The sequence below is a fragment of the Podarcis raffonei genome, chromosome 1 (genome assembly GCF_027172205.1).
Source record: "Podarcis raffonei isolate rPodRaf1 chromosome 1, rPodRaf1.pri, whole genome shotgun sequence".
NCBI classification, from domain to species: domain Eukaryota; kingdom Metazoa; phylum Chordata; class Lepidosauria; order Squamata; family Lacertidae; genus Podarcis; species Podarcis raffonei.
Genome location: NC_070602.1, coordinates 85,958,251 through 85,974,487, shown reverse-complemented (window position 1 = coordinate 85,974,487; position 16,237 = coordinate 85,958,251). Strand labels below are relative to the sequence as shown.

The 16,237-nt window shown below is 40.0% G+C and overlaps 1 protein-coding gene across 3 annotated transcripts in view; it reads right to left on the bottom strand.

Moving 5' to 3' along the window:
- USP37 (ubiquitin specific peptidase 37) overlaps positions 1-16,237 on the bottom strand; it is a 34,426-nt gene that overhangs the window by 17,548 nt on the left and 641 nt on the right. For 2 of the 3 annotated variants that reach the window (XM_053402057.1, XM_053402075.1), the window contains exons 2-11: positions 11,714-11,923; positions 10,277-10,445; positions 10,013-10,110; positions 8,512-8,693; positions 8,177-8,248; positions 5,637-5,734; positions 4,522-4,606; positions 2,666-2,827; positions 1,160-1,291; positions 486-609 (exon numbers count right to left, since the gene is read on the bottom strand). In XM_053402057.1, coding sequence (XP_053258032.1) covers positions 486-609; positions 1,160-1,291; positions 2,666-2,827; positions 4,522-4,606; positions 5,637-5,734; positions 8,177-8,248; positions 8,512-8,693; positions 10,013-10,110; positions 10,277-10,445; positions 11,714-11,869 — 1,278 coding nt within the window. In that variant the 5' untranslated portion in view covers positions 11,870-11,923. The remainder of the gene's footprint in view (positions 1-485; positions 610-1,159; positions 1,292-2,665; positions 2,828-4,521; positions 4,607-5,636; positions 5,735-8,176; positions 8,249-8,511; positions 8,694-10,012; positions 10,111-10,276; positions 10,446-11,713; positions 11,924-16,237) is intronic. The other variant, XM_053402066.1, reaches the window with a different exon arrangement.

Sequence of the window (16,237 nt, the reverse complement as noted above, 5' to 3'; positions counted from 1 at the left end):
ATCACTCCTTAAAATACTTCAGCTGCTAGAAAGCTGTCAGGGAACTGCCATCGGAGCTAGAGGCGGAGGCAAGGCTCCACAGCGATGCTGGAGAAGGGCCCAGCAGGGAGAGAGGCAGCTCTTTGGTTGGGGAAGGAAATCAGCGTAACACCAGGGATAAAGGGGGGCCGATGGGGGAAGCGGAGAGGGGGCTCTAGGACTCCTCGCAGGAGACCAGTGAGGAGAGCACGGGTCCTCCGCTGCCCACACCCACCCTGTGCAGAAGACTTCTGCACAGGGAGAGTAGGCGGCGACTTGGCGTCAAAGAACTTCTTTGCTGGAAGAGGTTCAAGAAACGCCCACTGACGGATTCTGCTAGCGACTGAAACAGCCACGAAGCGAAGGGCTGTCCAGACAGAAAAGGTTTAACCAGGCAACCTAGCCAGGAGTGGTGGCAACTTACGCACAAGCAACCCCTATAACCATTACAAAAGCGAAATACTTACATTTTGCATGTAACCAGAGAATCTCTCTGCAGTAGCTGAAATTGCATTTTTCACCTTCTTAAGTAGGTCTTTCTTTACTTCAGGGCTACAAACATCTTTTTTAGCAAGTAGATGGGTAAAGCGCCTGGACAAATTAATGCAGAGACATTTAAATGTCAAAAAGCAAGTTAGGCATTGTTTAATGCTAAAAATATCTGCAAAATTAACATACCCTTAGAAATTTGTTCACACTCCTTCCCATTATATTGCATGTATTTTAAAATCAACTCACATAAAATATGTTATGCTTATTAGCAGGGTCTTGTATGAGCAGTAAAAAAACGACTGGCCCAATACCCTTTTTATAGGAATGTATTATTCAAACTTTGGTATGCCCCTCTCCACATAACCAGGAAACTTATGACTTACTGTTTTTCTAAGCATCCATTTATTGTGCTTGCAAAACTTTTTCAATACAATGCACACATCTATTCATTACCATAGCAAAGAAAGAGGAAAAAGCAGAGGCTCAATAAATGAGGAACTGCAGTAATAAAAGCAGCAACCTTAGAAAATATAGGACTTTATCAAAAATATATGCAAGAACAGTTACAAATAGCACGCCAAATCTGAATGCTTCTTTTGAAGCTGTACTAGGAAAAAATGTTTACTTAACTCACAAAGCTGGTGCTTACCTGATAAGTGCATTGTTTGGAACTTTTTTCCATGGGATATTTTGTTTCAAAAGATCATTAGCAAATGATTGAATTGAAAATAGAGATTGTAAAATAGCATTCATGTAACAGGTATTCCCCAAGTTTGTAAACCTGTGAAGAAGCACAAGGTGACACAGTTGTTACATTGGAACATTTCCAACACAGATATTTTACACTGACTACAGAAGGTCAGCAAGCTTTTTCAGCAGGGGGCCGGTCCACTGTCCCTCAGACCTTGTGGGGGGCCAGACTTTATTTTGAAGAAAAAATTATGAACGAATTCCTATGCCCCACAAATAATCCAGAGATGCATTTTAAATAAAAGGACACATTCTACTCATGTAAAAACACACTGATTCCCGGACCATTCCCGGATTTAGAAGGCGATTGGGCCAGATCCGGCCCCTGGGCCTTAGTTTGCCTACCTATGGACTACAGTGTGCACACACATGCATACACACACTGATTAGGAGTAGGAGTCTGTCTGCTTGGAGTATGCAATGAATAACAATCATAACATTACACAACAGAGTGTGGAAAGATTTCTAAACAAACCTTTGTATGATGTTTATAGATAAGAGCCAATTAGACTCCAGATTCCATTTAGGCTTCTTAAGTAGTAGACCTGTACTTGTAAGGTCTATAAGCATGATCTTCTAAACTGTCATCCAAACTACCCATAAGATGCTTGTGACAAATCCATCTGAAGATATTATTAATTTTCTTTAAACATAACAAAAAAAATATTTTCTTTTTTACAAAAAGGCTCTTGAAACAAACCATGCAAGGAATGCAGAAGAGGGGGAACTAATAGATTTGTCACACACTGAGATTCCTTATTATCACAGATCTTTTCTAGAAACCTGATGGGCAATCCTCAATACAAGGAATCATTACTTCACATGTTTAATTTGCAGACGAAGGGGTAAAAAAGGAAACAGAAGATGAAAAGATTTAGGACAATGGAAATACATTCAAAACCCTACTTGTAAAACAGGGCATGTTGTAAGAATGTAAGTACTGTATTTTTCTGTCTATAAAACACCCCATGTATAAGATGCCCCCTGTTTTGGGGGACTCGGATTTAAGAAAATGGGGGGAGATGTATCCGTGTATAAGACACCCCCTAATTTTTGACATTATTTTAAAGGGAAAAAAACCTAGTCTTATACACGGAAAAATATAGTAACTCTGGTCCGCCCTTGCTCACTGTCTTAACAATCTACAAAGCTATTAAACTGTTAAATACTGAGTTTGCATGAACGTAAGTGGCAGCCCCTGCTCAAAGGGACTCTAACTTAATGTTAAACACACAGCACAAAAACGAATAATAGTTTTTTTAAAAATGAAGACACGGAGATATGGTGCTGGAAGGATATCTAGTTGTAGAAAAAGCTGACAAGTTGGATTTGTTTCTATGTTACCAATACCTAAACTGAGCACACAGTGTGCCCACACACAGATACTGAAAATCTAAAAACTTACCCTTGCAGTTGCTGCTGTGGGTGAGTGGAAAGGGGGACTCGTGGCTTGTTCCATCCCATGTAATCCTGGTTAGGTCTCATTTTTTTAACAGAGAGAGGGGCTGGCTGAGAAAGAAACCCCAAGCTTCTTTTCGCAGAAGGAGTCTGATTCAACAGGTTAGTCCTACAAGGCGAGATGGATAAATAGCCATCAGATCCATCTCAAGAATAACAATGCCAGCTACTGCCACCAGTGATATAGCAGCAGTCATATTCCATGAGCATTGAGGATGCTTCGAATGGGGATGCATCAAAAGGAAGTTATCACAAGGTGGTCAGCCTCCCAAAATGTTTGTTCATTCTTCCTCTTCCTCTTCCTCTCACACACGCAGGATGCTTTGCATCCACAGAAGGGCCATATGTGATTATGAATCACATTTATACAGCCTACAAAGACTCCTCTGAGTATTAGTCACAGACCCCACTAAAGAGCAACACATTTCCAGCTCCCTGTTATAGATAAACCTGCTGGAAGTAGAAGTAAAAAGAATTCTAAATTCATTTTTCAACTTGCACGGTTTTTAAGTATGTATAACAAGTTCTCCTTAAAAATACTTTACACTTGAAGATCACACTTTTGGAATAAAGCATTGTGAAATAAAATTATTATTATTATTATTATTATTATTATTATTATTATTATTATTATTACCTTCATCCAAAGATCCCAGGGTGGTTCATAACAGAAGAATACAAAATACATAATGAAACAAAAACAAATACCCCCCCAATAAATAAATGCCATCTGTTCCCCAAACACTTAAAATATGTATACTTCCATTGCTGCTCACAGTGCTAAACATACTCCAGCAGAAGTTGAGCAGAAATAAAATTTGGCTAGCATGCTGAATACCCCACAGGCATGGGAGTTTGAAGCATAATACACAGTTGTGGCAGATACTAGATGAAGCAGGCTAGACCAGTCTTAGCAAAAATAATACCTGCTTTCTATCTTTTTAACCCATGGATGTGATTACTGGTCATACTGCATGAGGCTGAAGGGAGTTGTAGTCATAGAATCAAAGAATTGTAGAGCTGGAAGGGACCCTAAGGGTCATCTAGTCCAATCCCCTACAATGCAGGTCCCCCCCCCACATCCAATCTGAAACTATACTAGACCTTGCTTAGCTTTGCAAATGTACTAGCCCTTTTATTGCTGCACCTTTGGCAGGCCACAGGTTACCACCCCTGCTCTAATCTCCTCCTAGCTACACCAACATGGGAGTTTATAAATTATGGCCACCCATTCCAAGTTTTCCTTTGTGCACATTTCTGTAGACTATAATCAGTATTACTCTACCCAAGAAAGCTTAACTTAAAGGTTTTCCCTGACTGTAGTGGCTGATTACTACCTTTTGGACAAGGCATTAGATGGCAGCCATAAGCCATATGCACCATTAGGTACTTTAGTCTTGTACATACTAAACAACCAAGAGGTTTTCTGTCACTGTAGAAAAGGAGCTTCCCTGGCCGCAGCTACTGGTTGAGGAAGATGCAACAACCCAAGAGCCACAGGGTTTTTTGCTTGGGTACAAAGGTCTGCCAAAATGTCTTGCTGACTAGTATCAGGCTGATCTGCATGTGTGTATTTACCCATTTATACAGGACAGGGCATGCGCTCTTATATCACCTAGATGTATTCAATTAGCACAGCACCCAGCATTTTATGATTTGCTTACTCCTGTGCAGAAAACTTTTGAAATGGTGCTAAGAGTAACATAAGAAGCTGTTTTCATGAACAAATTACACCATTTGATGAATGGAGCACTCCAGTGACCAAGAATTTGAAAGAAAATAGCTAAGGAATGCTGTACTCACCTGTCCAAATTAGAACTGCCAGCTGAATAATCCTTTGAAGATGATCTGCTTCCATAAAATGAAGAGGATTGTAAAGGCAATACTCCTTAAAAGGCAAAAGAAATCAATTTCTGTAAGAACTGTCTTAGAAAGTAAACTATACAACTGTCCAACAGTCAACATTTCAAAGGAGATGCAACAATTAAACTGTGATTAGTTTCTGCCAAAGGCTTCATCCCTGCTATAAAATACTGCAATGGATATATCTGCCAGGCAAAATACAGATATTTCACATCATATGAACCTTGGGAATCTTTTGCCCTTATCACGTCTCAAAACTCTATGCCTTGGCTACAGCAATGAGATTTATAAGCTACGTCATGGCTTCACTTAACCTCCAGAAAGCTTAGTTTTATGCAATATAAGTGGGTGTTTGTGTAACTATATTACACACAAAGTATTTTAAAACCCTCCAAGACAGGACATATGTGCTTTTATATTATATGTAGAGGCACAATGTTAGCTATTAGGGTTGCTTTGCTAATCTGGAAACTTCAGATTCAAAGCCAGAAGAAGAAAGAAGCATGCCTTTCCCCAACATAGTTTCCAGCAAACATCTACTGAGTGATGATATTATAATTGCTCCTGGAACAGTCAACTTTAGCATTACTTTTTACTGAAAATACACAGTGCATTGTTTATCAAAATAAATTTAAAATGCTATCTCCTAAATTTCAATGTAAGTACGGAATGTCTAATTTAGTTACTATCTCCAGGGGGAATTAATTTATTGATCACCATGGTGGAATAATAAGGAAAGTCAGTGGAAAGTCAGAAAAAAATTGCAGACTCATTTCTGTATTCTGCAATCGTAGCACTCTCTCCTCCTCCTAATCCCCCATTTAAACAATTATCAAGATAAAACTCTCGTTTGGACTTCCTTACTTTCAGCTAACCTCAAGAATATGGTTTACATTTTAATTTTTGCCCTTCTAATGTTTCTCAAGCGAGAACAAAAATAATTTCATTATACAGAGACTTTTAGAAGCTCAATTTTCAAAATAAAAACAAAATGTGTTTAGTTTTAACTAGTTAGCCATTGTACAAAATGCTCAAAAACAGTATCATTTTTTTACCTGATGTCCTATTCTCCTCAGTCTGTTTCAAGCTCATCTGTTTTTCCCTGCTGCTATATAAGAATTTCCGTGCTGGATCAGTCATGGCTTTGTTATTGCTGCAGATAAACCCATATAACTTTAAATAAGTTATGTAAAACAATATTGTACACCACTTCCCTTGGTTTACATTTATTAACCACCATTACAAGTTCCCTAAAATCTCAGGTACAGTGGAACCTCGGGTTACATACCATCCACCTTATGGAATGCTTCGGGTAACAAGCTCCACTAACCCAGAAGTAGATGCCCCTAGTTGTGAACTTTGCCCCAGAATGTGAGCGGAAGTCGTGCGCCAGTGGCGTGGCAGCAGTGAGAGGCCCCATTAGCAAAAGCGCGCCTCATGTTAAGAACGGTTTCGGCTTAAGAACAGAGCTCCGGAACAAATTACCGTATTTTTTGTTCCATAAGACATACTTTTTTCCTCCTAAAAAGTAAGGGGAAATGTCTTTGCGTCTTATGGAGCGAATGCGTGGTGCCTGGAGCCGAATTGCCCAGGGGCAGAAAACAGATCGTGCTTTTTTTTTTTTTTAAAGAAAGCGGGAGAGGGGTGTTGAAACAAAGCCGCTGAGCAGCTGATCGGCAAGGGATCGGGAGGGACATAAGGGACTCTAGAGATAAGGGAGGCTGCCTGGGAGCGGGGAAGTAAAAGCACATGGATCCTCAGGATTTTTGCATTGGGTCACCCCAAATTCACCATCAGATCACATAGCATGTCCATACCTATAGGCTGCACCAAAAAACCCACGCATCCACTGTTTCGTGGGGCCGCAGTGGCATAAAAACGTGGTTACAAAGCACGGATCCACATGGATCCTCAGGATTTTTGCATTGGGTCACCCCAAACTCACCGTCAAATCATATATCATGTCTGTGGCCACAGCATGAACCACAAAAATCATACACCCACTGTTTCGTTCAGAATGTTTTTTCCCTTGTTTTCCTCCTCTAAAAACTCGGTGCGTCTTATGAATCGAAAAATACGGTAAGTTCATAACCGGAGGTACCACTGTATACTATTCGGGGACTGTCAAATTTTGGGGGCCCATATGGAATTTTGAGAGGCTGCTGGGTGCACCAGCCTGTCTGCTCACTTGTCTCCCCACCAGTCCCTCAGACAGACGGTGTGTACACACAAACTTCTGCTTTTTCCTAGGGTCTGAGTAAATGTCAGACCTAGTGGAACTAAAACGGATCCTCTTGAATTTGCATGGTTTTACCAAAAAAAGCATCAAGTTGCAGTTTACAATGGGAGAGCACAAAATAATTAAAAACTAAAACTAAAACTAAAGTCAGAGATCCAGAAACTGCTAGCACCACAAAAATAATGACCCAAGGCATAGACATTTATGATTTGTGTATAGGATAGGATAACGAAAAACGAAACATACCTCCGGACGCTAAGGTGACCTATGATATGATTGTAATTTTGAGGAGATACATTGTAAAAATTATAATGATTTATAAGGCTCTGTGCCTCTGATCCACGTTTTTGCAACGTATCTGCAACATGATTTTTATGTTTTAGTGAATGGACACAGATACCTGTGGTTTGGGGGACTCCTAAAAAATCATAAAACAATTTCAAGAGAATCATTTTTGTTGATCCAACTTATGTGTGTGCACACATTACTTCTAACGTCCATTCTTTTTCTCTTTGGCATGCTCTCCCTCCTGACTCATATAGGATCTCACTTTCTTCTTCCCATCTAGAACTTAAAAGCATAGGAAGTGTTGCTGGATGAAAACGATGATCCATCTGGTCCAGCATTCCGGTCTCACAGTGGCCAACAAAATGCTTCTAAGAAGTCCACAAGCAGGACCTGACTGCAACAGCACTCTTCTCATTTGTGCTCTCTCCAACTCATATTCCTGCCTCCCCTCTGGTTATGGTTTCCCTTCCGTCTCACAGAACACTTCCTTTATCCTACTCAGTCACTCTTCTTTCTGTTCAGCTGCTTAGGTGCCTGTTCATAACTTTGAAAAGCCAGAGAACTTAAATTAAGAGGAAAGGGTGTTTCTCTTCTAATTTCATTTTAAGCTCTATATAGTTTGCAGGAGTGAGGAGAAGGTACAAAGACTTTGTGGGCCTCAGGGGAAGTCCTCAAGGATGCCACCAATTCCACTGGCAACCACAGCAATACATCTTGTTAAAAATACCATAACTACACTCACTGATGCTAAAGAATAATAATCTAGACTTACATTTTAATAGTAAAATTATAAAAGACCATTAGATTCAAATCACTCATTCAGTAATCACCATGAAGGGCAACTATGAAGAACATTTTTAACTGGCATACCAAACTAAAAACATACAACATTCCATATTTCTGAATTCTTACAATTTTCAAGTGCTTCATGTTTGCAAGGCATTATTTTCAAGTGCTTCATGTTTGCAAGGCATTATGAAATAAGAGTGAAGAGAGATTAAGGAGTTTTTTCACAACAGAAATAATGTGGGGGGAGGGGAATAAAAAGTAAGAACCATAACAACATACGTTGATGAATCATTCTCTTTTGGGTAATCTTCATTCATCTCGGAGGTAGGTGGTGTCCTTTTCCTTCTTTCACTGTTTTATTAAGGGGGGGAAATCATTTAGCCAACAGGGAAACAATGTGAGCCCAACTCACATACTCATGCAACCTCCATAAGCCTTATCATAAAATGGTTAACTGCCTTCCAGCTAGTTTAGAGTTAAAGCTTTTAGTACATTTTCCAAAGAGTGTTAGTAAAGACATGGAAAAGCAGTTTACTAATACTATGTTCAAAGCTATTCATGTTTTAATGAATGCCTATCAAAGGCTGCAGTGCCTTAAAAGTTTATTTTCATACCGGTTTTCCAACAGCCCTGTTCTGTGAGGTGTTGAAGCAGCAGAAGGACTAGAAATGTTAACTCGGTAGCCAGGCGTTCCAGTTACTGAAGAATTCTTAATGGATGCCCTTCCTGGGTTGCCCAGCACCTTACGAAGTTGAGTTTCATCTTTATTTTCTACAATCCCTTTTTTTGAAGGAGTCTATGAGAATCATAAACACTGTAATCAGTACAGCATACTGTATTTCAAATCATGGACCCATTTCAGAGAGTCAGTGGCACATATGCTATCAGCAGGCCACCTGGCAACCCAGCAAACACTGCATATGGATTACATCTGTAGTAACTGGCACTTTCCTACAGAACTTATAAGCAGCTGACATAATTTTACTGCAGTAGCCATATTTCAAGTTGCCATGATGACAGACTTCGCTGCAGTCACTGATTCACGCATAGGATCCCAAATGGACTGTGAACCTGCTAGATTACCTGTGTAGGCTAACTAGATGCCTGGCTGTACGTAACCACCTCACATCAGAAATCCTCTTTGGCCGGGTTGCATATTGTAAATGAAAAGCAAAAAGAATAGTAGAACAGTTTGAAGAACAAGATCTTAGGAGGCACCTCCTTACCGTCCAAATAAAGTTAAGATACAGGTGTGGAATTCAGATTTAGTCTCAATCGGCCTCTAACTACTATTCCTTTATCTGGCAGACTAGACTACAAGTGCTACAGAGTCAGAAGCAATATATATTCTTTAAGAACAGTGGCCTGAAACGGAACCTTGAACTTATCGTGAGTGTTCCTTCTCCTTGGAGATGGGAGAGCATCCTGCGAGTGACTCCACCCATCAGTCTCCAGACGAAGGGCTACACTAAACTTCCTATCTCCATTCTTGGTGGGCAGGGGGGCTGTCTCCTCTCAGTTCGAAGACAAAATTTAGAAACAATTGCCCCAAATGTGTCCCGTGTGACATTCTAAATTGATCTGAAAAGGAAAGCGTATGTGTCAAAGGCCACCAATATGGCTACTCCCCACACTGAGCAGGACAAGAGACCTTCTGGGATTGGAAGAAGTCAAAACTGGTAGCCAAGGTTGACAGACCCACCTACTGAAGGTGAACTTAGAAATGTCTTCCCTGAATAGATGAATGAAATAATAAAGTCTTTTGTTCTTCCCTACAGACACCAAGAAGGTTCTGCCTAATCTCTCTTAGGTGCAACAATTTGGGGCAGAAGGACAGGAAGCAAAGTTACTGTATTCTGTATAAGATAGTTTTAACCTTTGAGATCAGTGAAATCATCAACCCGTGGGAATAAAGGGACTTTTTCCATATCTGGTGGGAATGCCCACAGGCTGTTTTATTCTGGAATGAAATTTATCAGGAGATATTAAAGATTAAATACACAAATTCAAATTTTTCCCATTTATCACTACTAAATATGTGGACAGATAATATTTATTGTATACAGCAGATATAGAAATAGGAGCATAAGAAAAGAAAGAAACAGATTAAAATACCTGGTTTTCAATATATGGGAATTGCCTATTAGAATCCCTCTGTGTGGTTCTACTGCCCAGAACACCAAAACTGCCAGACCCTTGGGATGATTTCACAGCTACAACAAAAATACACCATTTTATGATTTTTAAATGTATTTACAATAAGTTTTACTAGCATTTTATTTTTTCACTAACAGTAGACTTTGTTTATAAAAGTTGATTTTAGCCTAAACAAGTAGTGAAGTCATTTCCCCACACTCCAAATCTATAATTAACACTAACCTGTATGAACTCCATTTTGAACAGCTTCCAGAAACTGCTTCATTTCCTCTGCATCCTTAGGTGATATTTTATCCACTGTCAGGAAACTAGTATCCTTTAATGATATAATCAAGGAACACAGTTTCCCTCTACTTGGTCGCACAGTCACACTTTTTATATTATGGTTTAGCTGTAAAACAGTAAGTATCATATGGATAGTTTAAAAGATACATATTTCCATACTAAGAAAGATGCATTTAAATATGCTTCACACTGACAAAGACTATGTATGTTCATATGCTATCCCACACCGTAAACAATTCCTACTCAGTACACTTTTAAAAACAATTTCCTCAGCTCCTATCTTTTCAATTTTGCAACACTTATATGTACACATTAAGGATAGTGAATATAACAAAAAACACTAAAGAAAAATTTAGTTTCCATTTATGAAGGACTTTTAAACCATAATAAATTTGTTTTAGTCTCTAGAATTTCTTCCCCCCAAAAGCAATAGCAATGCTGGTTATCTTTCCAGACTAGACTACATATAAACGTTGTAAATAGAAGAAAAGAGATGAGCTGTGCACCAGCAGCCAGCTAGACATGAAGTGAAATCTTATGCAGGAGCTACTGTGGCCATTGGGGCTTACACCCAGATTAGTGTGATAAGACTGTAGCCTTGGATACAAAATCCCCATGAATCTAAAATGCCACTATGACTCACAGCTAATTATGGGAAGAGTGTATACAGAGGAATAATCTAACAATGAATCTACATTAAGAATTTTCAATACTATAACCAGCAGAAAATGAAACAGACAACAAACAAACTTTTCTTTATTACCAGTGCCAGTAGTATCCTAATACCTAAAATGTTTTGTCTCATTGAAAATCTTTTGTAAGCCAGTTTGAGGGCCTCTTGGAGCCACAAAAATAGGATTAAAATATTCTAAATAACTAAATAATGAAACATCTAGGTATTATTTTCTCCCAAGGTTTAGTTGTTGTTTTTTAAAATCATCCTTGCTCTACGAGTACAGTGGTACCTCAGGTTAAGTACTTAATTCGTTCCGGAGGCCCGTTCTTAACCTGAAACTGTTCTTAACCTGAAGCACTACTTTAGCTAATGGGGCCTCCTGTTGCCGCTGCTCCGCCAGAGCACGATTTCTGTTCTCATCCTGAAGCAAAGTTCTTAACCCGAGGTACTATTTCTGGGGTAGTGGAGTCTGTAACCTGAAGCGTATGTAACCTGAAGCGTATGTAACCCGAGGTACCACTGTACATTGAACAGTACACCTCAATAATTCACAGTGCAATACAGTAGGATCAGTGTTCTAGAAAGCAGAAAAAGAATAAGTCTCTAAGGAAAGTTCAAGTGACAGCTAAATGGACTTTAAAAGGGCATACAGCTCCTGTACAACTTCAAAACAAAAGGCCTTTGAGATTCTGAGGTACCTGAAATATCTTTGGCATTCCTCCAGCATTGTAGTGAACCGCCAGAGTCACTTTGCTATCCTTATCAACTATTTCGAATGTCCCTTCTTTCCATTTTGTAGTCCCAGTCTGTATGCTGCGCAAGCGAATAGTCCCACGTAATTTCAGTGGAGCCATGTTTTCATACAACTAGTCTATGAAAATAATGAAGTTTGCTTTTAAACACAAATCCTGTTTTAGAAAGAAAGGAACGAAGTTAGCAGCTTCTCAATAACCATCTTCAAAACTGAGCAACTGTTTTAAATCAAAGAGCTATATTATTTTTACAGATAGTTATTCCATCTTTCGGGATATGTACTCAGTGTGCATGGACTCTTTTTGAAATATGAGTATTGGTCTCCCAAAGATTATTAAATCTGCTCCACGTTACTTAAGTCTTTTTTTAAAAAAATCAAAGTAGGTAATTGAGAACAGGTATCACACACAAAAAAGACACAACAGAGTATGGAATTAAACTTGATAACACTTGTCAGTTTACTAGCAGCACCCACATTTTAGCCACTGCTGAAGTTAATGCGACAGGCATATGGACCAACATGTTTCTAGGGAAACTTTGGGAACTCTTCAAGTTTCCATGTACAGCTGGTCACACTGCTACCGTAATCACTGTGGCCAAGCTGTCCTTTGGTTGTATTTGCTGCATCAACTGCAGCTGAGCAAAGGCACTCTGTGCCATTGAAGATACCTCTGCCTCCAGTGAGAGATTTGTATCCAGGGTACACCCAGTCAATGCACCAGCTCCTTCAAGGGCAGTATAAATCCCATCAAGAGGTAATTCCCCTACTTCCTGGAACCACCAAGGCACAGCATCTCATGTCTTAGCAGGATTCAACTTCAATTCAGTTTGCCCTCACCTAGCCCATTACAGGCAATGGGTCCAGAACTTGCAACCTCAACTGACTAATGTAAGTAAAGCTCAAAGTCATCCACATATTGGTGGCACTCAATTCCCTGAAGAACTCCATTGATTAACTTCCATGCGGATGAGCAACGTATTGCAATACCACCCCTCCAGTGTTCGAAACTCCCATTGTTCTAGGCACATTTTGCAACAGGAAATTTCATTGGCGTGAGAAGTTTCTGAGCTCTGGGCACAGCACTGCGCCTAAGATTTCAGACTAAAACTGCAGAGTGGAAGGAAAGGAGGAACTTTTTCTGCCTTCCCACTTCCAGCTACTCTCTGAAGACTGGAGAAGAGACACGCTAATAATTAGCGGGTGGGCAGGGGAAGGAGAAGACCATGTGAAAAATGAACATAATATTTTAGCTGCAGTTCATTTTCAGCTTTGTTTTCTTGTTTTTAAAAAAGCTTGCCTGACATTCTGTTGTTGCACCCATAACCTAGGTTTACGGTGCCATTTAGCTCCTGGCTTTCATATCTTAGTTTCTAACACTGCACCTTTCTAGTACTGTCCCATAAGTTGAAGTACAACCTGTGCAAAATCATATCCTCCACTAAACCAAAGCCACTGAGAAATCCAGCAGACTCAACAAGGTCACACTACTCTGCCTCACTTCCAGAGGTAGTCTATCAGGGTGACCAAAGCAATTTTAGTCCCAAACAAGGTCTGAAACCAGACTAAAAGTGATCAAGATAGAGAAATTAAAAGATAAAGTGCGAGATTGGCTTCATTATTATCAAATAAGAGAGGCCTATAATTTGGATTTAAAAATTGGCTTCCAGGTGGAGAAATCAAAATTGGAAACAGAATTGCTAGAACCAAAAACTAAGATTTTGTCAAAGATGTATAACTTGTTGTTAAAATGGAATACACAGGATGAAACGGTCAAATCAGCGATGATTAAATGGGCGCAGGACATAGGTCATAACATTATGTTTGCTGACTGGGAGCAGTTGTGGACCACCGGTATGAAGTTTACGGCATGTAATGCCTTAAAGGAGAATATTATGAAAATGATTTACAGGTGGTACATGACCCCAGTCAAGCTTGCAAAAATTTATCACCTGCCTGATAATAAGTGCTGGAAATGTAAAGAAGCTGAGGGAACATTCTTTCATCTTTGGTGGACGTGCCCAAGGGTTAAGGCTTACTGGGAAATGATATATAATGAACTGAAGAGGGTATTTAAATTTACCTTTCCTAAGAAACCAGAGGCCTTCCTTTTGGGCATAGTCGGCCAATTGATGCCAAAGAAAGATAGAACATTTTTTATGTACGCAACAACAGCAGCAAGAATACTTCTTGCCAAGTATTGGAAGACACAAGATCTACCCACTGTGGAAGAGTGGCAGATGCAAGTGATTGACTATATGGAGATGGCAGAAATGACTGGCAGAATCCGGGACCAGGGAGAAGAATTGATGGAAGAGGATTGGAAAAAGTTCAAGAACTACCTACAAAAATATTGTAAAATGTTTGAGTGTTAAAATGATGTGGGATGTGAAGGTAACATGGCATTTGGGATATAGTTAAAAGAGTTATGAAAAGAAGAATTTTAATAAGGAGGGGGTATGACTAGAATAATATTATGTCAAAGTATATGAGGTGGAGTAAAGGATCAAGATAAGGGAAATTAGAGACATAATAAGTGGAAATACATAATTATAAACGAGGTTAGAAATGGGTTAGAATTTGCTGAATCTGACGGAGTAAAGAGGAATACAAAAAAGGGAGATGTGAGGAGGTCAGGAAAGAGGGATATGGAATTTTGAAATTTAAAAGTGGAATTTTCTTTCTTTTTCTTCTTTTTCTTGTTATTTTTTGTCTGTTGATTTGTTTTTGTTTTGTTATATGTGATGTACGTTTTATAAAATTTTAATAAACATTTTTTTAAAAAGTGATCAAGATAACCAGTCTCTTTCATGAGCATTTGCAGCTGAGTGGCCACCCCCCTCTCAGGCATCTTGCCCAGAAAGGTTTGTGACTGACAAGGAGTCCAGGGAGGGCTTTTACAGGGGTCATGTCATTGCATCCTTCAAGGCAGTGGGAAATTTCTCCTGATGCAATGATGCATTCACCACTCCCTACTAGCCATACGCCATGGTGGTTAAAACCACTGCATGCTCTCAAGCTGCAAAAACTGTTGCACAAATGTGACTGCCCTATAAATACTATTAATGTTTTAAAATTCAATGATGACAGTTCCCTAAAAGTTAGGGGTGTACCCCCAATTTCGGGGGGGGGACATCTTCCAGATGTTTAGTCATCCAAGTTGAAACCCAACTACATGAAGTTCAGTGAAAATATGTTAAGGGAACAGTAGGCATGTGCCAAGTCCTGTCTTCTTGCTTGTCTGGTTCATTATTAGAATTTGAGTATATCAGCATGTACTATAAACAGTTGTTTCTTTAGCATTTTATTTTATTGTAAATTCTGCAAGTTACTTTGAGAGCCTTCTGGGACCATAAAACCTGATGTGTGTATTTAACAAATAAAAATGAAAAATTAACTCTGCAATCCTTACTTAGGAGTAAGCATCACTGAATTCAGTGGGACTTACTTCAGAGCAGGCATGTACAAAATTGCACAATAAGTGAGCACATACCGAAAAAAAACAGAGTGTAAATCCTTAAATGCACTAGAACTATCCACAAAAAGTGCCTACACTCCACAGCATTCAAAAAGACAATCAGGAGCCTTAATGTTCTAAATATAACAGCATTACAATCCATTATTTTAACAGGTACAAGAGACATTGAAGTTTTCAGCCCAGCCTATTTCCACAAAATAGGAACCACTTGTTCCATACAGATCATAATCTACAACAACTGTTTAGGGCCAAACAGTGTACTTGCAAGGGCAACAGTAAAGAATGTTGGGTGGATTTTCAACACATATATCACCTCAGCAAAGAGTTCAAGGCAAACAAAGAAACGGTGGTGAAAGACATGGTGGAGCCCTAATGGAGATCTGTGCCCCTACTATCATTTCCTAACCAAACTCTGTTGCATTTGTGAATGCTTTCAGTGAAAAGCAAGCAGGAACCCAGTCACCTGAATACTGTACAGCACCTGCTACACTGACTTGGAAAGTGGCTGCTGGACCCTTGCAAGTAAATTTCTGATCAGCGGGACAAAGTTAAAACCAGCCAAGTCTACATTTCAGAAGGGAGACGTGAACAATCCCAGGAGGAACAGAGCAGGAGCGGGAAAGCAACCGAAGAAGAGGACGGCGCTAGTTACCGACGCTGCGTTGTTTTTAACCTTTGTCGTGTTTGCGAACAGCCCGGCAGGCAGAAATTCCCCACGAGGAGCAGCTCTCGTCCTATCTCTACGTGCTGCCTGGGGCAAAGCTAGTAATCTGGCTAGCTGGCTACCCGACCGGCCGCTACGTCTTGGGGCCTTGGGTACGCCTGGGAGAGGCAGCTAAACCAGCGGGGGGAAGGCAACAGAGGGAGGAGGGCCGAGGGTCAGCTTTGGAGCAGCCGCACCGTAGTCGGAGAGCGGCCAGCCGGCTGGGCCTGAGGAAGCGAAAGGGGCCAGGCTAAGGTCAAGGGCGCGGGGGGGGGGAGAGAGACGCTGAG